General features: G+C 40.6%; 3 protein-coding genes across 7 annotated transcripts in view; 1 reads left to right on the top strand and 2 right to left on the bottom strand.

The window, feature by feature from the left end:
• LOC114144506 (keratin, type II cytoskeletal 7) lies at window positions 1–7,100 on the bottom strand. The gene is made up of 11 exons (XM_028017410.1): window positions 5,824–7,100; window positions 5,158–5,317; window positions 3,901–4,050; window positions 2,874–2,993; window positions 2,681–2,776; window positions 2,477–2,611; window positions 2,278–2,388; window positions 2,079–2,189; window positions 1,867–1,991; window positions 536–1,777; window positions 1–347 (listed from the first exon to the last, which is right to left on the bottom strand). Exons 1-11 carry the CDS (start codon window positions 6,051–6,053, stop codon window positions 254–256), a joined length of 2,574 nt encoding a protein of 857 aa, XP_027873211.1. The 5' UTR covers window positions 6,054–7,100; the 3' UTR covers window positions 1–253.
• Window positions 7,101–9,444: 2,344 nt separating this feature from the next.
• On the bottom strand, window positions 9,445–12,815 carry tstd3 (thiosulfate sulfurtransferase like domain containing 3). Its single transcript, XM_028017414.1, has 4 exons — window positions 12,627–12,815; window positions 12,374–12,541; window positions 12,039–12,198; window positions 9,445–11,271 (listed from the first exon to the last, which is right to left on the bottom strand). The coding sequence occupies exons 1-4, from the start codon at window positions 12,751–12,753 to the stop codon at window positions 11,214–11,216; spliced, it is 513 nt and encodes a 170-aa protein (XP_027873215.1). The 5' UTR covers window positions 12,754–12,815; the 3' UTR covers window positions 9,445–11,213.
• A 197-nt stretch (window positions 12,816–13,012) lies between these two features.
• Window positions 13,013–26,748, top strand: part of usp45 (ubiquitin specific peptidase 45) — a 38,758-nt gene continuing 25,022 nt past the window's right edge. For 3 of the 5 annotated variants that reach the window (XR_003595498.1, XR_003595500.1, XM_028017412.1), the window contains exons 1-5: window positions 13,014–13,333; window positions 14,178–14,288; window positions 16,754–16,923; window positions 18,089–18,189; window positions 18,460–18,560. Coding sequence is in view for 2 of the 5 variants with exons in the window: in XM_028017412.1 (XP_027873213.1) it covers window positions 14,186–14,288; window positions 16,754–16,923; window positions 18,089–18,189; window positions 18,460–18,560 (475 nt within the window). In the remaining 3 variants the exon portion in view is untranslated. Of the gene's footprint in view, window positions 13,334–14,177; window positions 14,289–16,753; window positions 16,924–18,088; window positions 18,190–18,459; window positions 18,561–26,748 lie in introns of all 5 variants that reach the window. The other 2 variants (XR_003595499.1, XM_028017413.1) reach the window with 2 other exon arrangements.

The raw sequence follows: 26,748 nt of genomic DNA, 5'->3' as shown, positions 1-26,748 counted from the left end.
TTGAATGCTGGTAACTTTATTTATGGCAGGTGGGGAAAAAAGGAGGAGGTGTAAGGCACATAAAAGTTGAGAAGCCATGGCCTGTTTATTTAAATATATCTTCAGTGTATAGCAAGGGGTCATTCGTGGTTCTCATGTCCAGGCCACAGGGCAAAGGTCAGCACCCAAACATGGGATTTTTTTTGGTCAGTGCAAAGCTCAAAGGGTATGGAGGTTTAAGGGCGAGAGGAGGTCACCGGGGAGTTTGCGATCCTCACTCGACATCGGAGTCAGAGGCAGCGCCAGTGATGGTGTAGGTCTGTTCTTGGTGGTCCATCTCCAGCACATCATCCTCCTTTTTAACTGTTCTGTAGGGGAGGAGAAAAGAGGAGACAGAATAATGAGGAATACTCTGATAACTAGTGGAGCTGTAGTTAAAACTCATATGAACCATGAGGATTAGTGTTACCAAATTAGTTTGGTTACAGTTTCCGACTTTGAGTCACACGTTTTAAAGAGGGTTTATTAAAAAAGTTGGGAGCAGCTGTACTTTTACCTAATAAGCACTGTTCTTCTCTCTGTCAGCTCCACAGCCTGCTCCACATAGGACTCGGTGTTGCCGTCAAAACCATCAGATCCGGATCCAATCTTGACACCACATATGTCCCCCTTCCCTCCACCAATCCTACCAACTCCACCAACTCCGCCACCGCCTGACAGAGCAACACCCACATCGTCCCCGCCCCTCCCTGCAGGTCTGGCAGCACCTGAGATTCCTCTTCGGGTTTCAGAAAGCGTCGCTCCACGGGCTGTACCTCCATCGTCACCCATTCCACCATCAACCCTAGTGCCCTTGCCCTCAGTTGCACCACCTCTTCCAAGTCCCATTCCAGCTGCACTCACGCCACCTGAGATGTTACCATCCAATTGTGCGCCAACCCCACCGCTGCCACCCATTTCTCTGGAAATAAGTCCCACACCACCAACACCAGTGTCCAACCCGACACCCTTAATATCAGCTCCAGCTGCACGTACCCCACCTGCTGAGCTCAAGATGTTTCCATCTGCACGTGTTTCAACTCCACTGCTGTCACCTATTCCCCCACAGTCAAATCCTACCCCACCAACACCACTATCCAAATCAGTACTTCTGCCTTCCGTCTCACCGCCGTATCCTCTTTTGAATCCAACTCCAGCGGCACCCACACCACCTACTAACCCTGGGATGTCACCATCTGCATGTGTTCTGATTCCACTTCTGTCCCCCAGTCCTCTATGGATAGATCCCTCACCACCAACATCAGTACCCAAGCCTGGAGTGCCAAAACCTGAACCCTCTGGACCAGCGCCTAAAACACCAGCACTAGAGCCAACTGTACCCACCTTACCAGTACCAGGACCAAAGCTACCAGAGCCAAAACCACTAGCACCAGAAGCACTCATTCTTCCATCGGTGCCAAGACTCTCATCACCTGCTCTGACACCTACACCTCCCTGTTCAATATTTGCTCTGCCAGCGGGACCTTTCATATCACCGGTACTCCTGCCATCCAGAACTTTTCCATTGCCAGAAAGTGATCCTGTGACTCCGGCAACCATATCCGCACTCAATCCCAAACCACCCACCATGCCTCCAACTCCTCCTCTGCCGCCTCCTATTATTGGTCCACCACCAACACCATCAATGCTTCCTCCACTAATGCTCACCCCAGCACCAATGGCGCTCATGCTACAACTGGTAACAGAGAGAGAATTCATCATGCCAGAGAGCCGCAGGTCTTCCCCCTCAATTAATTTTCTGCAAAGAGAAAACAAAATGATTTCTTCGTCTCACGGTTTACTTCAGTACACAGAGTTCATTGAAAAGCCTGGCTGCTTGGGGTGTACCTGTACGTGGTGATCTCAATCTCCAAAGCCATCTTGATGTTTAAAAGTTCTTGGTACTCACGCAGGTGCAGGGCAATTTTCGTCTTGGTGGATTTTAGCTCAAGCTGCAGGGCCTCAATCTGAGCCTGTGGAAACAGATGTGCTGAGATGGTTACGTGATCGCTGTGGTGCGATCAGGTGTCCACCCTGGGGCCACATGAGCCAATGTTTACCTGCAGCTCTTCCAGCTCCTTCTTGTGCTTTTCCAGTGTCTCTCGAATCCGTGCTTCAAGGGCTTCGTTTTTGGTCCTCAGGGAGTCCAAGCCACGTTCTTTGTTTTGGATCTAGCAGTGTTTTGCAATAAATGATGCAAAGTGCTGACAGAATGTAGAATTTCTTTTCTATTTGCGTATATCAAATTAAGATACTCACATCCTTCTTGGCCCCAGCTATTTCTTCCCTGACACTTCGAACTTTGTCTACGTGTCTCGACGTCTTTTTTGTTAAATCTTCAAACTTGTTCTTGTACCATGAATCCATTTCCTAAGGTAGGAAATTATGCTAGTTTAATCTGCAGTGTGTCTAAATTGCACACTGCAGATTTGTCTTGTTGCGCTTCGTAGTGACTCACCTGAAGGTTTTTGGCTGCGATGTCGTCGTATTGGGTTTGGATTTGCTTCAAAGCGCCAGCCAGGTCGGGCAAAGAGAAGGCGCTCTCGGCCGAGACGTGGGCGGCGTAGATCTGCTTCATGAGCTCTTCGATTTCCTATACGAAGAGGAGACGTTTAGGAATCATTTGGGAGGGAATCATTTCTCCCGCAGACACTTCATCTACCTGCTGATGGATCCGTTTCAAGAATTCGATTTCAACCTCCAGCTGCTCCAGCTTTTTCTCCAAGGCAATGCGGGAGGAAGTGGCTTTGTCTACATCCTGGAGACACGTTACAAAGCCTTGATTGTAACGTGTTTATGATTGCAGGCTTGTCGTTAGAAGCAGAGATTCTGGATAGAGATAAAATAGCACTTACTGGACGGAAGGCTTCGATCTCTAACTCTGCCTTCTTTCTCAGCTCTAAGGCCTCCTCATATCGGATTTTGATTGCCTCTAGTTGACCAGCTGCAGCCTCCTTAGCAGCAAAAGAGATGTCCTGAAAATAACCAGAAGTAACTCCTTTGTGCATTAAAGGGTCAGTATTATTCTTCCAGACACATAGTGCCATATTATAGCAGAATCAAGTAATTATGTTATAGTCAGTTGTTATACAATTACTTTATATAGCAAACATGACTTAAAAAGAAATTGACATTGTAATTTAACGCCTGCAGATTGGGCCTCTGTCTCTTTAAGAGGTTCCTGCTCTTTCCAACGCTCTGCCTTGAGCAAGTCATTGCAAAATCTTCCTCTTCCTTTAGTGTTTTGTGGCGGTTTGCAAAAAAGCTGAGGTGTCCATTACCGCCATCAACTGCAGTAGAGTGTGGAATGAAACAGCACTCTTTGTCGACGGCGGTGTTGATTATACCACCAGTGTTGCACAGTTGAATAGTTGCCACTATTAAAGGATTTCTCAAACATGCATGAGTCAAGCCAACACTCCAGGTATAGGTTTTTGATGAGGGAATAACATAAAGCTCAAAAAAGGCAATTTGACATAATACTGCCCATTTAAATTTGAAGGTGAACCCAAGGAGGTGTGCGGACTGTAGCTCATGCAACCCCATTTGCATTTGCTGCACCGTCCCTCCTGCATCTGGGTGACTGTGTGCGAGCGAATGCATGAGCAAGCCATCATCTGTGCATGAAGCATAACCGATAACAGCTGTACTCTGTGACACCTAAACGCACCGAGGCACCTCTACATTTGCCTGCCAGAAATCGGCACGTTCTACCAGGTAAAGAACCCTGAAAACACCAAGTTGACGTCTTGTAGCGTCGCTCGAGCAGAGCTTCTAAGTCAGCGAGGTGTAAAGCTTCATGCCCTACTGAACATTTGAAACGTAGGGGAAAAGACAAAACAAAACAGGAGATGCAGCGTAAAATTATTTTTTTTGCCTTACCCGCTGGACTCTCATCTGATCAGCAATCTTCTTCAGCTCCTTCAGCTGCTCCTCGTAGAGCAAGCGCAGGCCCGTAGGCTTCTGGAACCTGTTCTGGTAGGCCTCGATCTCTGCTTCCAGCAACTTGTTCTTCTGCTCAAGCATTCGAACCTGCCGACACACAAAAGCGAGGCTTTACTGAGATCAGCAATCAGGAGCATACTTCTTATGAATAGCCATTTTATTCTAGCCTGGTGTAACTAATTTAGAGCCCTGCCAGAGTATTGATTCTCTTCAGGCTTTTTAAAACATATTTTGTCATATTGCAACCACAAACCTTTAATTTGGATTTTTAGACAAAGCGGCACGTAATTGTGACGCGGAAGGGAAAATTAGACAGTTTCCAAATTGTTGTGCAAATAAAAATCTGAACGTATGGCTGACGTTTTGAGCCATTTTTCTTTGTGTACAGCTAGGTGTCGTTTGAGGTGGGTCTCTTCCAGCTTTGCTCATCTGGAGACATTTTCCCCTGTTCTTCTTTGTAAAATAGAGCATCTGTGAAAATCAATTTTGAAGTCCTGCCACTCTATTTGATTGGATTTAAATTTGGATTTTGACTCAATTCTGAGCACCTTATCTAACCTGGATGAAGACACATTTGAATCATATACATACAATTGTGCCTGCTAGCCAAAATGAGACGTTGTTATGGTGTTCGTCTACCCACAATGGATTTGTGGAGCACCCCAATCAAAATGAGCCTTTTCGACTTTATGTGGTGTGTTTCACATTTTTATTTTTTAATATTCATTAATGGAAACTGTCCCTCTTTAGCAAATAAAACAATGAATCCTGCTTTAAATTTCTTCACAACTTTCTCCCTGCCCTGTCTGTTGTGTTACTTGGTCGTCATGTTGCCGTTTCTTCTACTAAGGTTCTCCAAAAAAATAAAAAACCAAAAATCTGAGACCTTCGCAGAATAGTTGGCATTATTCTGAGATTACATTACACAAAGACGCTCTATTTTCCATTCGCTGACTTCTGAAAGGCTCAGCTTTCAATTAGGGGTATCCGAGTAAAAGTGGATGAATGCAAAAGCACTCTAAGGCTTTCAGTATTTTGTTTGTGGAAAAAAAAAGTAAAAACTTTCTTTAATTTTCCCTCCATCTGCCATGTGCTACTTTTTGTGGATTTATGAAACACCCCAGTTCGATAAATGTAACTTTTACTTTTTGGGTTGTAACATGGAGAATGATTTCAGTTCAGGAAACATTCTACCTTGTCGATGTAAACAGCCAGTCTGTCATTCAGGACGATCATCTCCTGTCTTTCGTTCGTGCGGGTGCTGAGGAACTCCTGGTTCTCTGCTGCTGCAGCGTCCAGATCCATGGGAGCTTCTCCACTTGGCCCAACACACACCATGGCTCCTGCGCTTACTCTGACGACACACAGCGGTAAAGCACCACACAGTTTATATTAAACGAGAGTAGATGGGGATCAAATTTCCCACATGGACTAGAGAACATGAAACACTGCAAAAATCTTACCAAGTATTTTTAGTCTAGTTTCTACAGCAAATGTCCTAGTACATTTGAAATAAGACACAACTAACTTATAAGTAACTGTTCTGTGTGACACAGAAGCTTGTTTTAAGTAAATAATCCCTTAATATTGATAAAAACTAATTCCATTAGGAGGTTATTTTTATTTCACTTATAACCAGGCATTTCCCCCCTTTTTATAAGTGAAATAATATGCCAAACTACTCCTGCAACAATATTAAGGAGTTATTTATTTAAAACAAGCTCCTATTTGCTGAAAAGTTCTTTGTGAGTTAAGTTTTGTCTTATTCCAAGTATGCAAAGAAACCAGACCAAAACGCCTGCCGAAATTGTGTGTTTTTACAGTGTAATTCAGCCACGTTATGTTTTTGTTGCTCTTTACCCAATGCCAGCAACGCGTGACCTCCGTGCTGCAGACACGTTCCTTCGTCCCACCGAGTTCACGCGCATGCTGCGGGACCCGGCTCTGGCCGAGTAGCCGGCAGAGGCATGGCGGACCTCCCTCCGAGTCGGGGACGGGCTGGACACCCTGACCTGGTAGGTCAAGCTGCTGCTGCTGCTGTCCTCAAAGTGACGGCGGTAAGATGACATTCTCTCCGGGCTGCGACTCATTGTGGGAACTAAACTCAGCCGGGGTTTAACTGTGTAGAAATCCTTCGTTCTCCGTCCTGCCGGCCAGGAGTCGGGGTTTTATACCGCCTTCATTGTCAGCGATGCTTCTGGGTCCAGCAGAACCGCCCCCAGCGCATGAGATAACACCTGTGGAATCTCGAACCTCAGCACCAGGACGGTGCTGAGGTGTCTGTCAGCTCAGATATCTGTCAGCAGCCTGTGAGGAGCGGAGCTGAGCTGGGAAAGCGGTTCGTAATGTCAAATGTTTCCTCGGAATGCTCATTGTGATTATGTATCAGGCTGTAGAAACGTCGGTAATCTGTCGGGTTGCGGTGCAAGTATCAGCAGGATGACACATAGGGATCCAGTGAGAGAGGACGAAGTTAGGCGATACACTAGGGCTGGACGATGTGGCTGGAAACGTATCACGATATATTAGTAATTTTTGATTATTTTTTTTTGTCGGTTTGGTTAAATATCTGAAATACAAGTGTGGCGTCACTTTTTGTGTTTGGCCCACAGTTTTCGCTCCTGCTCTTAATTGTAACAGTTCTGAGATGGCGAAACCTTAAGCTGCTGCTGCAGGTTGTTACTAGGTAACCAAAGAGCGAGTGAGTTAAGTTGATGACACCAACCTTGCTTAGCTGGCCATGAGAGTTTGAGCAATTAAAGCAGGGGTGTCCAAAGTGGGACCCAGGGGCCATTTGTGGCCCTTGGACTGATTTTGTGTGGCCCTCAACTGCAATTAAAAACTGATACAAATCTGTCCCATAGATGCAGATGGAGACTTTTCATTTATAATCGGTGTAAATATTGTTGCCAACATAAATTTCTTACACAGGAAAATGACAAAGCCAACTTTGCTGCATCCAAATCAGCTTTTATTCTTTCTTAAACTTGGCTAAATATAGCAAACATTTTTGAAACAACGTGACCCAAATCCTCTTCTTACTACTGAGAATAAATTTATTCAATAGAACCCAAAAGAAACTGGAAACTAGACCTCTGGCAAAAAAATAAAAAAATTGAGAGTAATCTAAAAAAAAAACATTAGGAAATTTGCTAGAAAAAGTTTTTAAAATGAATATCAGAAATTTTCTACAAAAAATGTGAACAATTCTGAATTTCAAATGTCAAAAAAATATATCTAAAAAAATTCTAGAAGGTTTACAAGTTTTCTAGAAAATTTCAGAGATTTTGGGGGAAATTTTACTCCTTTTTGCTAAAGGCCCTAATACGCCTTGGTAAAAAAAAAATCCTTTTTTTCTCCACGTGACAAAAACTTAGGATACCCCTGAACTAAAGACTTTCCTCTGCCTACATCCCCCAGAATGCTGTGCGGTCCTGGATCAGAGTTCAGTGAAATTATTGAACATCCTATCAGACGTATTATCTGTTGATATTGATTACGTGTCTGTCACGATACATATTGTTATTGATTTATTGTCCAGCCCTACAGTAGGTGCAGCTCTGATGTGTTGTGCTCTGATTGGACAAGGGGCCTGGTCGAACGCTGAGCAGAGAGGTGTTGTAGAAGAGCCGGGTCAAGATTTGACGTGAATTACAACTTATTAGTCTGGCCTGTTTGAAACATATTAAAACCGGGCTGTGCAGAAAAAAAAGAGATTAGAATTAACAGGTACTATCCAAAGCGGGCGGCCATTCCTTCGCCTTGACCTCACGTCTTACAGCAGCGTGGAACGTTGGAGGAGAGATGGAATCTTTCAGCCATGTGCACAATCATCCTACTACTCACTAGCTCCTTTCCAGCTCGCAGTCATATAATGTTGCACATCACTATGATATTTTCTAATGTAGTTATTAAATATTTCAAGCTTCTAATTTAGTGAAGAACCCTACGTATGCTCTATTGGTCGACTACAGACATAGAGTAGCTTCATGCGTCCTGGTGATGTTATTGTGTAAAGCAGCTTGTGCACTTACCACACTTTTTCCTTCCTCTTAACTTTCCATGATTGTGTTTGGACACAGCACTCTGTGTACAGCTAGCTTCTTTAGCAAAAATCCTTTACGAACGAAATCAGTGACTGAAAATCGGCGGTCTTCCACGTGATTATGTAAGCTGTCAAATATCATTTTTGCATTCAAATTTTTGGGTTTAGTCAGAATCATCGAAATGAACAGGAACGAACACACAGAGTACAGCACTGCTTGCGCAATCAATGCAAACTTCAGTAAGAAAATGTGAAAACTGAAAATGCTTTTTGTGTTCGAAGCAGTGAAATCACAATAAATTGACGATTTTATGACACTAAAGGTCAAGATTCTTTGTTGCCAATCACACGGAAAGATAACATTAAGACATTAGCTAGTTTAGAAGAAAAACAGGACAAAATCAAATCAAGATTAGCCAATAAATGAAGAAAGATTATGGTAGACGGGCTACATCTTATTCAGAGACTTTACAGACTTGTTTTAGGCTAACCCAAAGTTGTCTTTCTTTAGCGACAGTTGTGCCCAAAATTACATAAAACCCCAGCAGACTGAGGTTTAAAGTTCAATTAGTTTGTACATAATGTAAAAAGAAACCTTGACATTATTATCTTTGAAGAGATGCATTTGCAATTAGAAACAAACTTACTGGTTGAAAAAAAAAATATATATATATATATATAGCTAAATCTGCCTGGGGTTGGGGGCGGTGAATAATTTTGTGAATTCTATTGTTACTAAATCAAACTAAAGTCCAAATAAAATAACTTTCATAGTCTCTACAAAGCAAATATGACAAAAATAAAGAGCAAATCTCATAAAATACCAAATGATTTTTTTTTTTCCATATGTGCTTCTGAAGCACGAGTTGAATGATCACCTGTGGCATTTAACGTGGTCAGGAATAGTATCGGTGCAACAGAGCCAGATTATTTGCTCATATATCTGGGAAGTCACGCCGAGTTCATTTTCATTTCACTGCCAATGGCTCGGAGTCAACAAGCTGCCTCTAAGATTTGGAATAAACAAGAAACAATGACCAGAATAAACTGGACTACGATTACCGTTTGAGCTCTTCTAGGGATTTTAAACTCTAGAGTGAACAACAGAACGACATCCCGCGTGTTTTGTTTCAGAGACAGACTAGTCAGCCGAAGACAAACCTGTTTGTCATGGCGGTCGGTTGATGGGGGAACCTGTTGACGGTTCCTGTAGGGCAAGTGGCAAATTCATCCCCACACACACAGTTTCTATTAGATATGAACCTTCAACACAGTAGATCATCGTGGCAACAGCAGCTGTCACCCCACAGCCTCTCCTCGTCTATTTATATCTGACTCTGGACACTAAATGTCCTCTCAGGTCAGCTCCACTGGACACGTCCAACAATGTCCCGCAGCAGACAGTGGGGGAAAAAAACAGAAGAAAAGACGAAACGTTTTTTGTTTTTTTTACATTGTTAAAATATGGATTTTATTAAATCATTGGCTTTGGTAGGAGATACAGAGATTGTTTATTTGTTAGATATGTAACAACCAAAATTTTATACATTTGTAGTGTTTTTTTTCTATGGTTTTTTTGTAACACTCTGAACATTGGAAGATAAATATTCACCTGGAATAAGTAAGATAGCGTGTTAGGGCCGTGTTAAATACACTTGCGAGAAAAATAATATGTTTTATTAATCTTAGAAATTTTCTCAAAAAAAATTTTCTCGCAAATTTTCGACTTTGGGAGCACAGAAATTTCCGAGTTTCTTTTCCTAGAAACTTTTTGAGATTAACAAAAAAATTCTTGACTTTTTCTGTTTTCTTGCAAATTTTAAACTTTCGGAAGTCAGAAATGTACAATCTTTTTTCCTAGAAAATATCTGAGATTAATCTAAACATTTCAGAGTTTGTTTCACAAATGTACTCTTTTTTTCTTTTCTCCAATGGCCCTAACACGTCGTTGTAAATAACCATTTCTTCTAGAAATAAAACAAAGCTAAAACCGGGTTTCAGAATACTGGTTGGAGCCATTTCCCAGTTTTATTTTTGGCATTTGAACCAACTTTTAAACTCTTAACTCTAACAAATAGGAAATATGAAATAATATTTCCAATATTAATGCTAATTCTGTCAAGATGAGTTTGTGAATTTTGGTGCCGTTATGTCATAAAGGCGACTCCATCCTGCCTGTTCAGTCAGTTCAACTGGATCAGTTCAACCTGAGTATGAAGTTGTCTAAAGTTTACAAAATTAGTGTATATTCAGTTAGTAAGTGAACAACAAAAAAGCAAAAATAAACTGATGAGTAAAATGTTAAAATCAAGGCACCATGTGGCAAATCAAGCATAAAGTACAGCAATTAAAAATAAATACATGCGAAAACCACTGCATATTATAAAGCATTGCTAGATTATTTTCTTTTAGCCTGTAAGAAAATTCTAGAAAAAAATAGAATTTTTACAACCAGTTTCAGTTTCCAGAATTATCTAGACTTGAAAAGTTATTGAATAAATTCCAAGAAATAGATAATTTCATGCAGTTATTCACTAATAAGAACATATGAAAACAAATCAAGCACTTTCTTTCAACAATGTAAAGAGTTGCACAGATGAATCTTAGTGAAATTGTCAAGTGCAAAAAACGTTGCAAGTAACTTCAAGTAGAATTACATTGGATCCAAAACGTTCAGCAGCGCATGACATGTTTATTGAGCCCTATGGTTTTTACTCTTTGGATTCACAGTTGGGTAAAATTTAAGCTCTGACACACACACACTTTCAAGTTAAGTTGAAATATTAATTTCATTCTTTAGTATGTGACTCTCCAATACGAGGTGAAACCCGCATAACTAGAGGGAGAGTAAAATATCAATTTATTAATGTCTTTTTTTTCTTTTACAAATGAAAATCTGAAAAGTGTGGCATGCATTTCTATTCAGCCCGATTAACACTGACACCGAAAAATGGAATTGCAGCGCAATTCACTCACAAAGCCCTTTTGTCATATTATTGTATAGCAGTAAACAAAATGCCACCTGCTTGGTCAACTTGAAGAACTCAGACTGAAGTTTGGAGGAATTGGGTTTTAATCCCTACAGCGGAGCTCCGGGGACTTACAGAACCAATACCGAGGTGACAGAAAGCGGAGGAACTAGGTCGCCAGTTTGTCTCGGCTGTGATCGCACTCATCGCAGCTTCCTCTTTCCAAAATGTGTGGATCACTTCAGCTGTTCCTGTTCCGCCCAGTCTTGCCATCCACCGGGATAATGCTGAACACTGCAATGAAAGAAAAAAAAAAAAACCCTGAAGAAAATCCCTCAAGTCTTTCTAAATGTTCACTACTGATTAAATATATGTTTCAATTCAGTAACAAAAAAAATGTATTCTCCAGTAGTCTCCTTTTTGAAGGGCAAGCCACACATCTACTTTACTTTAACGGCATGTTCTCTACTATTTCTCATAGTGTGAAGAGCAAAAGAAAAATGGTGGCTTTGTTACATATTTATAATTCTGATGACAATTAGATGAAAATCCTGTGACACTTTGATCAAGTTAAATTTGTATTCCTTTATTTCCAGTGTGACGTTATTCTACAAAAAAATAAACTTAAGGTTTTTTCCTGTTACTAAGTGTTGTGGCTCCATTTTTTTTGCTCTACTTTTTGGCTTGACGTGTAACAGATGTGTGGCATCTTTCCAAAGGACACCACATAATAAAGCTTTCTGCAACAACATTGTATAAACTGTGAAACCGCAATAAAACAGAGTCTCACATGACACTGCAAGGCACACATCTACTTTACACTAAAGTAAAGTAGATGTGTGAAAAAGATTAATGTCAGGGAGATTTGGAGTACCAGTAGAAACCACATTTTCAGATTTTTATTTCAAAACCAAATTTAAAATCACGTTTTCTTTAAAAATACAACTTTGTTTTTCAAGTTTGTAGTTGTAACACAGGTTTAAAAAAGTTGAATGAGTATGATTTTTTTTTTTTTTTTTGCATTGCACTTTAAATTTGGAGGTTTCTAAACAATCACTAACTCTGTAAATCCCAGCGAAGCGGCTGTGTTGAGGGCAGTCTTGCTTCTGACCCCGGCCAGACACACGAACACAATGTTATCCGTCTGCCTGGGCATTTCACCGTCATATTTATCTTTAAACTCCTCCGGAGCAAGCTGGAGGGCAGTGTTCACCTGTCCCACTGGGCAGTGAAGGCAGCGCAAAGAGGTCAAGAGAAAAAGAACGCGCTGTTAGATAAATATAACACATTTGTGAAGCTGGTTGCTTTTTTAAGAACATTCACTTAAAGTACTTTCAGATTTTAAACCATGAATACCATATAATGTAGATTCAATTAGCTTTTTCAACTCACTCACGTGGGACGTTGACAGATCCGGGGATGAAGCCGTACTCTCGGAGCTCCCAGGGTTCCCGGACATCCACAACTACAGTTTTGCCGTCAGCCAGGAGCTGCTTCAGCTGCGCATAACTCACATCTGTGTTCCGTCCTTCAGCGCTAAATTTGCGGAGCTGGAACTCTGTTTCTGAAAGCCAAACAAACAGGGGGAGAAATGAGGGTTATACATGGGCTTCGTTGCAAAACAACGAGTCGTTTAATGTTAAACTCACTTTTGCAGCCTCGGTAAGTGTCGACAAAGCAGGACACAGCTACCCGTCCCACAGGTGAAGAAGACCCATGAATAACGGGGAGTCTCGAGAGGACACCGGTCAACCTCCAGCATCTTCTAAGCGCCATAATACCCAGTGTGCGAACAGAAAACCACGTTACCACACAAAAGTAACGCCAGAATGATTCTTCTGCGCTTGCGCAGTAGTGCAGATCATTTAAAGGACAAACTTATGTAAATAATATCACCTATGACCACTTAGTAGTTCATTTATTTATTTATAAGCACATATTTAGGACAAAACCCCATTGAAAGTTTTAGAAAGAACATTTAACGCTCTTGAATTCTGAAAGAAACGTTTACTATTTTACGTGAATGCAGCATTTGATCAAGCTGCGCTGCCGTAGTTGCGTCACATGTTGACTTCTGCGGCTAAAGTTGGAGCTACCGATAGCTTAGCAACATCTCCTGGTGAAAGTGAAACCGACAGGGGGGAAAACACAGAGTCTGCGGCTTGTTCGCTCGTCGCTGGCGTAAACATTTGGGATGTCGTAAAGTCAAAGTATTGTTCTGTGTGAAAGTTACGTGTTAGTTGCTGCATTTGTCGCGACATGCTAATGCAGCTAGCTTGTTAGCTAGCCAGGAAGAGTTGAGACATTACTGTTGACTTTCAGCCAACACAGACAGCAAAGCGGCGAGCTGAGAGAGGTAAGTTTAAACTGCTTTCTTCGCGTCTGGTCATGAAAGGAGGGGTTGTGTTTAAGGTGTAGGTTGTACATGCTAACGGTGGGAAGTTTTTAATGCATAAATCCGGACTGTCCACACTGAGTAGGCCTCTTATCTGTGTTCTTGCCCATTGTAGAGTAGATATTCACTGTGAATTAACTCTCTTTGTTCACCAGTCCTTTTTATTACACTAATGTATTCATTTCTTGTTCAGATAGGATGATTAGATTTGACATGAATATGTAACAACTCTAAATACCACGAGCGAGTATTGGATAAATCATGTAAGGAAAGATCTCTTGGATTCCTATGGCAACATGACAATATGGTTGAAGTGCTTGCTTTTAGCAACATCAGAAAAAGCAGTGAAGGTTTTTGCTGTATTAAATCATTCATCTGAATTAACACCACATGAAGCTGTTTCAACAAATTTTACACAACCTTTCCCTTGATCCCAGGGTTTGGGAGAGCCTGGAATAATTTGATGGCATACAAAAACATATTATTGATAGCACTTATAGATTCAGAGTATTCCCTCCTGATTCCATTGTCAAATAGTTTTATCCGTATTTCTACCTCTCTGTCTATCCATCCACCAATCTCACCAACAATGTCAAATTATCCATTACTTGTTTAGCTGTCTGTCATCCATCTATCTATCATATTGGACTGTTCTGACTTATGAGCGGTTTGGGACTTTGGTTTTAAAGTTTTGTTGAGAGATTTTTGCTCTTTTTAACAAAAAAACAAAACATGTCCCCCCTCCAAAAAAAACACAAACAAACAAAAAAACTAACCTGAGCTCGTTTTCTATCCGCACTATCAGAGCTCCAGATGCGGCTAAAGGATCCCTTTTCTTTGAAAGCCGCCGACATGACAAAGCGGACTAATAAACCACGGAAACCTCGAGATGAGGAGTCATCAGATGAAGTCAGCGGTAAGTCGAAAGCAGTCAGCTCAAAAGCCTTGGCGTGCCATTAATGATCAGGTTTGGTTCTAAATACTCTAGGTCAGTGTTGTATAGTAACGAAGTAAAAATACTTCACTACTTTACTTAAGTATATTTTGGAGTACTTCATACTTTCCTCGAGTATGAAAATTTTTGATGACTTTCACTTTTACTTCACTATATTTCCGAACTTAATTGCGTACTTTTACTCCGATACATTTTCAATGTGTGGTTTAGTTACTCGGTACAAAAAAGCGAGAGAGAGAAACGCAAGTGTTTTGATCCCACCTACTGATTAGCAAGTAGCAAGCAGGCTACCGAACAAAGTCGGTAGCCTACTTGCCTGGGCTTGTTCATCACCTCCAATAGGATACACCTGTTTCGCTTCTCCCATTAAACACAAAGCAAGTCTTGCAATCAGCAGCAGCCACATGGAGGAGGAGACGGAGACCACAACGACTGCAACTACGTCGGACACGGCTCCAGGGGAACCACCAGCTGGTGATGAGAGCCCATGGCCTTATTTAAACACAATATACTCTTTCGTGGGTGTTAAAGATTCGTCGTACCGCATGCAGTTTATGTTATTCCTGCCCGAAGATGTGGAAATTCTATCTTACAAAAACTCCCCGTCCAACTTGAAGAAACACATCGAGGTAACTTATGAAATGGTTATAATCCTCCTGTTTCAGTAACTATAGCTTGGTCACTAGGCACTACTGTATTGTGAAACGTTGACCATAAATGAACTTTGTTTGGCATCGTTTCAGTTCCATACGTGGTGTATTTAGCTTAGGCCTAATGTTGACTGTATCAGGCTACCTAGACTCCTCTGTTCAAGGGGGACAGAAGCCATAGCGATAGCAATTTAGACTAAATTTAACGAATATAGGAAAGGCATGCAAGTTCAAAACCAGGTTTACAGATGCCAATAAGCTGCATTTCCCTCCCAATTCTTTTTTTCTTTTGCATAATGACCAGTTGTGTGCACCACCTACTGACTGTAGGATTGACTGATTCACTGATTTGTGAAGTAGAGTAATTGTAACAGCTCTTTCTCTTCATGTTGGCCGCATTTTCTGTACTATTTATTTTTCTCATTTTCAGCACTGACCTTACTTGAAGGGAAAATTTAAGTCTTACAAAAACTTTGTATTTTCTGTCCTGGAGGGTATACTAAGAAGCTGGTTCAGTTGTAAAGCAGGTTAAGTTAACCTTGTGCTATTGGTAAAGCACCTAATTTTCTTAACTAAATGATGCCTGCAGGTATATCTATTAGCAGGTTTAATTTTGCCTGCACTTGGTTGGGTACATTATTTTAAGTGTATTTGACAAGTTTACCAAAATATAAAAAATGTCATTCAAACTGCATTTACTTTGTTTTACTTTTTACTTGTACTTTTCATTACATTACTTGAGTACATCCATTTTTACAGTAATTTCCATACTTAAGTACAAGAAGTTTCAGATACTTTAAGACTTTAACTCAAGTAACATTTCAGTCAGTGACTTCGACTTTTACCAAAGTCATATTTTGGAGAGGTACTTATACTTTTACTTGACTCTGAGATTTCAGTACTTTATACAACACTGCTCTAGGTTCACGTCAAATAGAAGGAATTACTGCCGTGTTCAACCAGGGCAAGCGTTTAGTTGTTATGCTAACAAAATATTAACGTTTTCTGAACAGACAGAAATCTGAAATGTTAGTTTTCTTTTGCTGTTGCTCAACTTTTGAAACTGCTACTGCTTTCTATGTTTTATCTGGAGCTAAAACGATTCATTGGATCAACAGTGATTAATCGATTATTGAAATAACCATCAGCTAATTTAGTAATCGATTAATCGTTACCTGGAGTATACAGCCTCAACAAAACGGCAGATTTTAGAAAGAACAACTCACAGCAGTAATTGAGCCAAAACTGTAAAAAAAAACAAAAAACAAACATTTTGCATTTATATTAAAATACCTTCTTTGTTTGTAGCTATGTTTTAGTAAGTGGCAAATTTTAGTTCTATAAATTATTCAATAATCAATAGAATAATTGATTTACTAAAACAGTTGTTAGTTGCAGCCCTTTAGTTTGCATTTAGACTTACATTCATAGCTGGTTTTAGAGTTTTCTTTTCTGTTGACTTATTTTGAAACCAAAATTGATTTTGACTAAAACCTTGACTCTAGTAAACGTGTTTATAACAGTTTTTAAAGGCCAGGATTCACATTACCACTCCCATTTTGATACTATTCTAAAATGTTGTTTTTTCAGTTTCAGGCGATGATTTGCTAAAACCATTCATTAAGTAGTACTTCAAGCTTTTAGGAGCACTCTGATCTGTTGTCGCTGTAAATTTGTTCACTTTTTTTAAAAACCAAAGACCCTGAATAAGTGGTCCCCCTTTAAAAGTCCACGTATAGAAAACCTTTCATCGATTGAATGTTGTTTGACGACCAGGGTTGACATGCCAACATGTTAACAAAGCAGTGGACCTGAGCTCGGTGAAGAAGTCGGTCCTGTCGAGCGTGTGGTTGGTCTGCACCGAGTGTCTGAGGGAGAGGACGATGATCGACGGCGAGCCGGCAGCGTGCCACGACATCCTGGTCTGCCTCAAGTGTGGTTTTCAGGTCAGATTTGCTTCTCTTACATAAAACATTGTAAGAGCGTGATCAAATTCAGCTCCCTTTTTATCTTGCAGTATGTTTGAAGTTGGCCATTTATTTACTGCTTTTTTGACAAAAAAAACTCCACATTTTTATTAAGGCTTTGACTAAGTTGTATTAGTAATCGATTAATCTATTGATTTTTGTGACGATTAACCAAATTAATCGGATTAAAAAATTGGCACATTCAGCAGATTTTTCATATTACCACTTAAACATTTCTTTTACAATATTAGAAATATATTAAAATATACAACTGAACAAATAATTCAAGCCCTTTTTAAAATAAGAAAATTAAAATTTCCTTGCCGAAAATGCAATAGAGTGCATATATTTTTTGTACAGCTTTGACTTGATTACTTCTCTTGCTGTGTTCATTCAGTAAGGTTTTTGAGTATGTGTACTCCATTAATGATTATTTGATTGTTAAATTAGGAGATGATTTATTTCATTAATCGATTAATCATGATTAATTGTGATTAATCAATTAATCAGTCCAGCCCTAATTTGTGTAGCCTCTTGTATCAAACTAACTACACTTAATTGTGATCAAATTTGCAACCAAGGAAGCAATGTAATTAGTTTTTTTTTGCCTACCTTTGCTTACTGAAATAAATCAGGCTGGTGCGTACAGATTGCGTTATTTTGTTTCTAAACTTGAGAAAATGAACGAGAAGCATCACAATGAAAGAAAAGCATTTGAAGCAAAACGTTAATATAATTTCACTCAAAGAAGAAAACATATTTTCAAGACCCCAGCGAAGATGTAGAAGAAGCTGCTCTGGTCAGATGCCACCAACATGGAACTTTTACTCCTATATTCAAAGCTGAAGATGTGCCTGAAAACTAACACTGCACAGCACCCCTATGCAGGAACGCGAATATAAATGCATTGTCTGCTTTTAAGCTTTTTATTTGTGAATAATAATAATTTAAAAAAAAAAACATATCTCTTTCTTCCATTTCCCAAATCTGCATTACAATTTTGTCGGCCTTTCATGTTAAATTCCTTTAAAATACATAGTAGTTTGAGGTTGTAATGTGACAAAATGCAAAAATAAGTCTAATTTTTTTAAAATCAGTAGAATGATATTTTAAACATAAGCTGTCTCAATGAACTGTCTTACAGGGCTGTAACCAATCAGGAATCCAGCATGCCGTCAAGCATCACCAGACCTTTCATCCAGAGTCGCACTACATCACCATCAGCCTGAACACGTGGAAGGCCTGGTGAGAATCCCTGCAGGCCACCGTAACGAGGAAAAAGTAAAGCTGCACAACCAAAGGGCTGATTTATGACAACGTGTTTAACTTGTATAGAAACTAAACAAATTTAGCCGATTTTTAATCAAAATTCACATGAACAATTTTAACCAAACAATTTTCCTCCACTCACACCAAATTGGTTTTGTTAAAATGATCAGTGCATCTGTTTTTGTCTGCTTTTGCTGTGTATTTTTGTCACATTCTTAATGAAATATATTTTTACATTTTCAACAGGTGCTTTGAATGTAACGAAGAGCTCTCTACACACTGCAACAAGAAGGCTTTGGCTCAGACTCTCGACTTTTTGCAGAAACATTCTGCCAAGGCGACATCAGGTAATACAGTACAATACAATTTTATTCATGAAGCACTTTAAACCAACACCGTTGGTGCTGCACACCAAAGCAAATAAAACAGACATGTCGGTAAGCCGGAACATCGCCGAAGTTTAATGATGCAGCTGTTTTTCATTTGATGATCATCATAACACGGTATACCTGCATGATTGTTTTAAAATATTATGTTATTTAGTTTGATCAACTTCCATTGAAAAGGAAAACCAAGTTTTAAACCAATTGTTGCAGTAGTCGGCTTGCCGTACAGCGGCTCCCCCTTGTGGCAGGAGCTTTCTCTTCCTCCTATCAGTCACAAAATAAGACAAACTGAGGGGAAAAAAACCCGTTCATATTTTATAATTCGTTCTGAAGAATTATGAATTATGATTTTCTTTATGTTAAAGGGAACAGCAGATACTGGCATAGACTGGTAGCTGTACTAAACATTCAGACTAAGCTGTCCTTTTCCCCTCATTCAGACCACCTGAGTCCTCCTCGCTCAGTCAGCCATGTAACTCCTGATAATCTCATGTATTCACACACAGACACACACACCTTCTGTTGCTGGCTCCTGGTGCCCCCCACTGCGTTGTGTTGGCATGCAGGGAGCTCGACTAACAAACTGAATCTGATCAGGGTGGTGGGCAGCATCAGCACTTTTTGGTCTCAGCGTGGCCCACTGCCCGGTGCCATGTCGCCAGCGGCCAAGCGGCCAGTTGCCCAGGCCCAGTGAAGCTGGTCCCTCATGTCTACCATTGCAGGATTTATCTGCCCTCCTCTTACTCCCCATCCTACCCCTCCGCCCCCACCTTGCGCATCGCATGACTGCACATATTAAAGGAATTAAGCGCTCGAGCGACACTTCCCGCCTGCGTTCCCTGAAGAACGCGAGCAGCTGCGTGGGGGTCCAGCTCCCGCGCCGTCATCCTTTGTCTCTCCGTCGCTATCTGTAGCCGTCCTTCCCGCAGAGCCGCTGTGCGTCTCACCACCTCTGGGCCTGTGCGCCGCACTAGTGGGAGCCAGGGTCCTCAACAAGTCAGAGCGACTGGATTTTAACAGCTGGAGCGCTCCAACTCTCAGCGGAGACATGCTGACGCACAGAAAGGGATGGCGGAGGACGTTGAACCTTGAAAATATCAACTTCCACGTGAAAATATCGACTTTACAAATGTGCCGCGAGCCCTGCTGAAAAAAAAAGTTGCGTTCTTATTGGAGATTTATTCTTTTATGCATGTCTGTATTTTAAAACGCTGAGTTTTTTAGTTTTTTTTTTTTGATGGAGGAAAAATAAGTCCTCTTTCATAAACCTTTATATTTACCGTTGCCTCCTTCTTTTCAGCACTTTTGCGCTCTTTTTGTAATAAAAATACAATTTATCGCCACAAAACGTATGTGTATATCAGTGTAAATTATTTTAGATTTTAGAACAAATAAAAATGTTTTACCCACCCAGCAAAAACACCAAATCTTACCAAGTATTTTTACTTTAGTTTCTAGTGCAAATATATTAATACACTTGGAATAAGACAAAACTAACTTACAAGTAACTTTTCAGCAAGACACAGAAACCTGTATCTTGCTGAAAAGTTACATCAAGTTTGACGACAAACGTGTACTTTGTCATCAATAATTAATTAATATGGATGACAAAGTACAAGTTCCACTAGCAAATTATTTCACTTATAACATGGGTAAAATATCTTGTTATAAGTGAAATAATCTGACAGTGGAACTAGTATTTTTTTAGAAATCGATTTTAAGGAATTATTAAGACTGAGATATGAATACAGTTTTTTTTACTTTTTGTGTCATCGCGCCATAAAAAACCAGATCGTGGAAGCGGAGTAGTTGAAGAGAAATATCCTTGTTGATGTTTGAGAGCAACAAAGAAACTTCTGTCTAATCTCCCTGCGGCTGGGTTTACAAACCTCCGGCACGGGAGAGGAGGCGTGTCAGCTTGGCCAGCGGCGCCGCACCAGAGCTCACGTCAACCGAACTGAGATGTAGGTTTTAAGGTGGACCAGAGTTAGCCTTTTTTGGATTCACATCAGAGTTGGATATCGCATTCACACCTCACCAAACAAACTGGACGTTTTAGACCAACAAACTACAGTTTGATTAAAGCGGACTAACCGGGGCCGGTGTGAACGCACCTTCAGTCTTTTTTTTTAGATGCGTGGTTCCTGCTAGTCTGCAAACCTTGACATTTTGTTTGTTACAGCAATGCGTAGCGTCAGCATCTACCAAAATGACACTTTTTGCAGACCAGTTGATTCGCTCCAAAAAGGTGGAGGGAAACGCATTTAATTAGTTTATTTGCAACATTTTAAAAAGTTCGCTCAAATTTTGCATGACAGTTGGATGGAAACATAATTATTGTTTTCTAAAAGCGTTGCTGTGTAATCTGATCAAACATAGTGGAGCTGCAACACGCCACTTATCACTAATCCATGATGACACCTGACAGAAATATCTTAAATTCGGAACAATTGAGGGAAATGCGTTCATAAAAATCCAGTGTTGGGGTCTTTCCTCATAAACCAGAACAAATCCGTTCTCTAGTGGAGCCAACAGGTTCGCTGTTGACCCCCCGAAGTGGAAAGTGACCTCCTACACCTTTCTTCTATATCTTCCTCTTTTAACTGACCTTTCACCCTTTCCCTGTCTCTCAGTTCTCCCTGCGGCTGGGTATACAGGCCGCTCCCTCTTTGTCGCAGCAAAGTAGATATTTGTTGCCTGGTAAGCAGCTTGTGAAATTGCATTTGATTGTGAAGGCCAGGTTTTTCTTAAGAAGCCACTGTTATGTTCTGGGGTTTTTTTGTTTTTTTTTATTTCCTATAGACCTCAAGCACAAAAGGAGCCACAGCTCCGACTTTTTTTCCCTTCTTTTTCGTCTTTTTTTCAGAATCTATAATAATTTTGTACAACAACAGCTCCGGGAAGAAAGAAAGCCGATTAACTGTGCTCTCTCACCATCAAGGCCTTCAGCTCAAGTACCAGAGTCCCAGTAGAAATCGAATTGACCTCAGGGAGCCGGGCTCCGGCGTCGTAACACAGCTGGGGAGGCTTTGTTGAGTAAATTAAAATGTCGGCGTTGGAAGGACGGCGCTGCTTGTTTCGCATTGAAATCCCACAATCCCGCTTCTGTTCACAAGCTGTTGCCTTTCTTCCTCAGATTGTGCTGCATTGATATGCACGCTATTATGCCCTTTGTTTCTTCTTGTGTTTTCTGCTTTTACATCATCCTGCAAAACTGGCAACATAATCAGATTATGAGCCGGTTTTGACGTTTGACCGCCAACGTTTGGGTGTGGAAAAAGTCTCGAAATGAGTTTTGGAATGAAAGCTTGATTGTTTCTTCTGAAATTGAAGTTGAAGCTAATCGGAACCGGGCTTATTGTGTGAGAACCGAGTACGTCTTTTTCCAGTGTACGCTGGCAACTTTTATCACGTTTCCTCTCCTCAGTTAGATCATTTCAGAAACTAAAACTTACACACAAATAGACATTCTGTGATTGATGGGTACAGTGAGATCCTGCTGTAATTACACGTCAGTGTTCACCTGCAGCAGAGGTGTTAAAACGGAGCCCCGGGGGCCACTTGTAGCCTTCAGAATGTTTTAGAGTGGCCCAGAGCTGCGTTTCAAGAACGCTACGGATATGGTTTACACAGACTGTTGGCACTGTTTACTCAGAATCAAACCTGGTCACACACTTTCTTTAAACATTTTCGGTGAGACTAAACAAAAAACGATTTCAGAGCAAGAAAATTGAAAACAAAAACTGCAGAAATCAAAACGAGGAAGAATCTTTATGTTTCAGATCTATTACACATTGATCCCCAGGGGTGTCACTATGTATTAAGAACAAGGGGGGGGATCCACCTCTAAGGTGTTTGGGCAAGTATAACATTTCTGAAGCAGCAACAAAAACAGAAAAGTAGCTTTTCCACTTTTAAAACGGTGTTCAGGGTAATAGAAACCTCTTCTACTGCAAAATATGACTGGTAATGGTTAATCAATGAATTAAAATGATTTTCTAGCAAATGTTGGCAAGTTAATTACAATTTTCTGTGGCTCTACATTTACGATTGTTGGTTACGAGCAATTCTAGCCATATTTTTCGTGCATGTTAAGATTATTGTGGTAACAAAATATGTGTCTTTTGCGTTCCTTGTTCACATGTGTGATTTTATACTATCATGCTTGAAATAAATAAATAAAATACATTTCACAGAAATTGCCCAGTATATTATAATATGAAATAATGGGAAACTGAGATTTGTGATCACATTTGAGTAAAAACAAAAATTATACTTTAAAAATAGAAAATGACAGAATTTTAAAAAAAGCGATCAGTCAAAAATGACGGACAACAATAAAGTATTAGCATGACTTTGGTTTAAATTCATTTTTTTAGACTAAACACTGACAAAATTTTGAATATAATTCAATCATCTGTAGTCATTTTAATTCTTGTTTAATTTTAGTTGATTTTATTTACTAAATAATTGACTAAAACATGAAGTCATAACTAGCTTCGTGTTATTTAAGGAACATGAAGCCTCCCGCTCTTTCCTGTCTTCTTGATGTCAACATTTATGCGAGATAATCTTACACCTCCAACCTGGACCATCAGTCTCATTGGTTATTTTTAAATCTTGTGCCGCTTTTCTGCATTTTCTCTTCTATCTTCACTCATTTTAATTAAATTCAGCAACAATAATGTAAATGTTTTTTTTTTTTGTCATAATTGTTTAATTTTGAGTTTTGATGCAGTTCTTCTCTTTGTTTTATTTAGGGTAAAAAAAAAAAAAGGTATTTAATGAAAGCCGATGTCCTAAATAAAAACTGGTCCATCCCTAATTAAAATAGCATGCATTTTCAGTTATTAGAGAATTTGTGGTCACCACATTTATGTTCATGTTGCTGCTATTTATTCCAAAAACCTTTACGTCAAATAAATTAGGATAAGGCTGTTTGGAGTTTGTTTTGGCTAAAATGTTGACGTAAACGTGTAAAGTTTGTTCATGTTTTGAAAGGGTTTCATCTTGTTGGAAAAACAGTCGCATTGTTACATGATGAATTAGCGCTTTGGTCTTTTCGTATTGGGTAAGTTGTGGTTGAGTTCAGGCACCATGGCAACCGCTAAAGGCAAAGCATTTACCCACGTCTTCTCACCTGTTTTTATTTGTTTTGCAAACGGCCATCTTTAGGAACTGTCACTTCAGCTTTGCCGAGTCAGTGGCTAGATGCTTGTCCCCTGGTGGTGAAAGTAATCAAGAGCGAGTCTCCATTTATTACCACCATTGCACATAAAAGTAGGGCAGATAGTTGGTAGCGCAATCTGTTGGGGTGTGTGTGTGTGTGTGTCTTTAAGTAGCATGTCAGTGGGCTCTCTTGGCCTCAGATGGCAAGAAAGCAAGCTTTTTATGCCCTGCAGTCACAACAAATTAGCAAATGAATAAGACATTTGGTGTTGCCTGGGCTTCCTCTTGACTGCCTGCTCTGCATGAAGTGAGCTGGCCTTGGCCCTCCACGCTGCTGCGCTGAAAGTGAGCATGGATGCACGGATGAAGCCAACTGGCCGTGCGATCCGGCTGCCTCTCTATTCAGCTGTGAAGCATGTGAAAAAAGAAAAGAAAAAAAAAGGCTGTGAAGAGTCTGTTGGAAAATATTTCTTTGCAGAGACTTGTTGTTGTTTTAGATCAGTATAGTTTTTGACGTCGCAAGTGGCAGATGGGGGGATTGTGGTAAGTTTGGTGCTAAAAGCAGTAGATGTTGGTAAATGGCACACTTGAATGTCATTTGTCGTTTCATGATAGAAAAGTTTAGCGGCTATGTGTGTAAATGTTAGAACAGCAAGTAAGTGGTATTGTTTTCTGAATAATAACAATGGTTGCCCTTGTTCAACCCAGCAACCGGACCTGCACATGCGGGTAAACGACGCAACATGAGAAAGTTTCTGTCATTGCCATCGTGCCCCGTGTGCTGGGTTTCTCCCTGGTTGGCGGAAACCTTTTCCTGTTGATGTCGTTTGACATTCGCCCTTTGTGAAGCCCATTAGCCAATCATCCCCAAGAAGGATTGTCATAATACATCTCTGTAGACTCAGTGCAATCAGCTTGACTTTGGTATACAAGCATCTAAATGTGAACTGGAGCTGTTGGTGCAGGTGCCTAGAGAAAATATTCAACGTAATTTGACCCTATAAGAATGATCTGAATCAACAGGAGGATCATCAGCATCGTTTCAAAAATGGACTCTTGCTCTATCCCCTGTGAAGGAAAGCCAAGTCACTGGTTCTTCTGTCCATCTCTGGGCTGGCATTGCAGGAGGTGTTGGTGTGCATGCATGCCTGTGGTCGAGCTCAGGCACCTCAGTGCTTTCCTCCTCCCCTGGGGGAAAGGCTCCACAGTGTCACTGCTGCCCACACTCGGTGGCTGAGCAAGGAGGGCCAGGTGGTGGTGCCGAGCGCGGCACACTCAAGCGTGGACGCGCCGCATGCTGACATTTGCCTTCGCCGACCGCTGCAGGGACAGGAAAGATCTGCTTTTCCATATGCTTGCGCTCGTTCCAACCCTCTCCTCTGCCCCCCACAGTCTCAACCAGATGGCTCCCTGAACATTGTTTACCTTGGGTGACGGTCCCAGATGCAGAGCGTGTCCATCGGCATCTTCTTTCCGCCCGTTTGGCTTTCTCATTCCTCTGCACTCTCTTTTACTTCCAAGTGCCGGTCGTAGCTTTTTCAACCCTTGCCTATCTGTCTCACGAACTCTACAACAAAATGCCGTTCGGACACTCACTCTTACCCTGGTCATTTTCTTTTTTTGTTTTTTGTTTTTTAATCACTTGTTGACTCGTGCGTGAGCAGATTGTTTCACACCAACCTCAAAAATACAGTTTTTCCCTTACCTCCCCATCTCCGTTTGTTTTCTTTGGATTCGTGTGTGTTGACATCTGGGAACTCCCTTATGGCAGCCTGACGAGGATAAAAAAACAGGCCTACAGATGTTGCAAGCGCAGAGGTCCAGATGCAGTTAGCTATCCTATACAGCGCGCTTCGACAACTTGTCGTCCTGACAAGCTGAACCTCACCTTTACCGTCGTTCTCCCTAAAATTCCAGGACAAGTTGAAGGATGCGTACGCCGTTTCTCATCAATACCGAACGGCAGTTGGTAAAAGTCATGCAAAGTCAAAGCATTTGTTGAAAACAAGACTGTAAACTTCCCAAAGAAGTTACCCTTTTCTTTACTTTTCTCTGTAAAGAGAATTAGACGTTCACATTGAGTGTGTTTGTTAGAGCGTTAATTCCAAGGTTTACATTCCAACGACTTTAGAGTTGTGGGCCCCCTGTGGAGAGAAGCCTTCTGGGTAGTGGCTGTCACTGTAAGAATAGATCTGCAATAAAGATGTTGTGCACAAGAAGTGAATCCATGCAAAGGCAAGGCCATTTGAGCGTCGAAGTAAAGATGCAGGTTCTTACAAAAGGCTTGCGGTTCAATTGATTTTCTTTGGTTTAGGCGTGAACAGGTCGGGCTTGTGACCCGTGTTTATGAATCCTTTGTGTCTCTCGATATTCCTTTGAGATCTCCACAGTCTGCCTTTTTGTGACTTTTTTTAAAATCATTATCGTCTGTCTAAAGAGTAATTTTAAGTTTTCTTTTTCAATACAAACCATTGAATACTTCAGTGAATCGCTTCTGTCATTGTGAAACCAGAAGGAAGTAGGTTTTTTTTGTTAACATGAAATTCCTTCTCCAATGAAAAAGTTTTTAACATTATGTTAGATTTATGATTTTTTTTCCCTTGTCTTTCATGTCATACAATAATGCGAGGATAGAATTGTGACCTTCTGTACTGCAGTAAAGATTGTTTGACCAAAAAGTTCAGAGGAAAAGTTGCATCAAACTGCTCTTCTTTTGACTCGTGAAAATGTTTGGTCTTTGTTGTTGTTCTAAAGTTTGTTGATATGTGTGATTGGTTTAGACTCCAGAGGCCATTACTTACAAATATTAGGAATATTCCCCAGTTCTCTAAAATGTGGCCAAGTTAAGTCAGAGCATCAGACCTAATAATTAGCATCAGGATTTGTCCAGTGGATGACAAAAGTACCTCCCTGAACTGCTTGACTTTTGGGATTTTAAGTCATTTATGACTTAAAAAGGGAGCATAGTAGCAGCAAGGAA

Source organism: Xiphophorus couchianus, chromosome 5, assembly GCF_001444195.1.
Source record: "Xiphophorus couchianus chromosome 5, X_couchianus-1.0, whole genome shotgun sequence".
NCBI lineage: Eukaryota > Metazoa > Chordata > Actinopteri > Cyprinodontiformes > Poeciliidae > Xiphophorus > Xiphophorus couchianus.
Note: the sequence above shows the minus strand (reverse complement) of the source record. Positions and strands in the feature narration are given on the sequence as shown.

What these genes read in the sequence shown, in the direction of transcription:
- LOC114144506 (XM_028017410.1), bottom strand. Translation starts at nt 6,053, where the DNA reads ATGAGTCGCAGCCCGGAGAGAATGTCATCTTACCGCCGTCACTTTGAG. An exon ending in TGGCTGTTTACATCGACAAG is followed by an intron (nt 4,051 to 5,157) that starts GTAGAATGTTTC and finishes GTGTGTCGGCAG; the next exon opens with GTTCGAATGCTTGAGCAGAA. An exon ending in TGAAACGGATCCATCAGCAG is followed by an intron (nt 2,612 to 2,680) that starts GTAGATGAAGTG and finishes CTCTTCGTATAG; the next exon opens with GAAATCGAAGAGCTCATGAA.
- tstd3 (XM_028017414.1), bottom strand. Translation starts at nt 12,753, where the DNA reads ATGGCGCTTAGAAGATGCTGGAGGTTGACCGGTGTCCTCTCGAGACTC. An exon ending in CACTTACCGAGGCTGCAAAA is followed by an intron (nt 12,542 to 12,626) that starts GTGAGTTTAACA and finishes TTTGGCTTTCAG; the next exon opens with AAACAGAGTTCCAGCTCCGC. An exon ending in GCTTCGCTGGGATTTACAGA is followed by an intron (nt 11,272 to 12,038) that starts GTTAGTGATTGT and finishes CTTTCATTGCAG; the next exon opens with TGTTCAGCATTATCCCGGTG.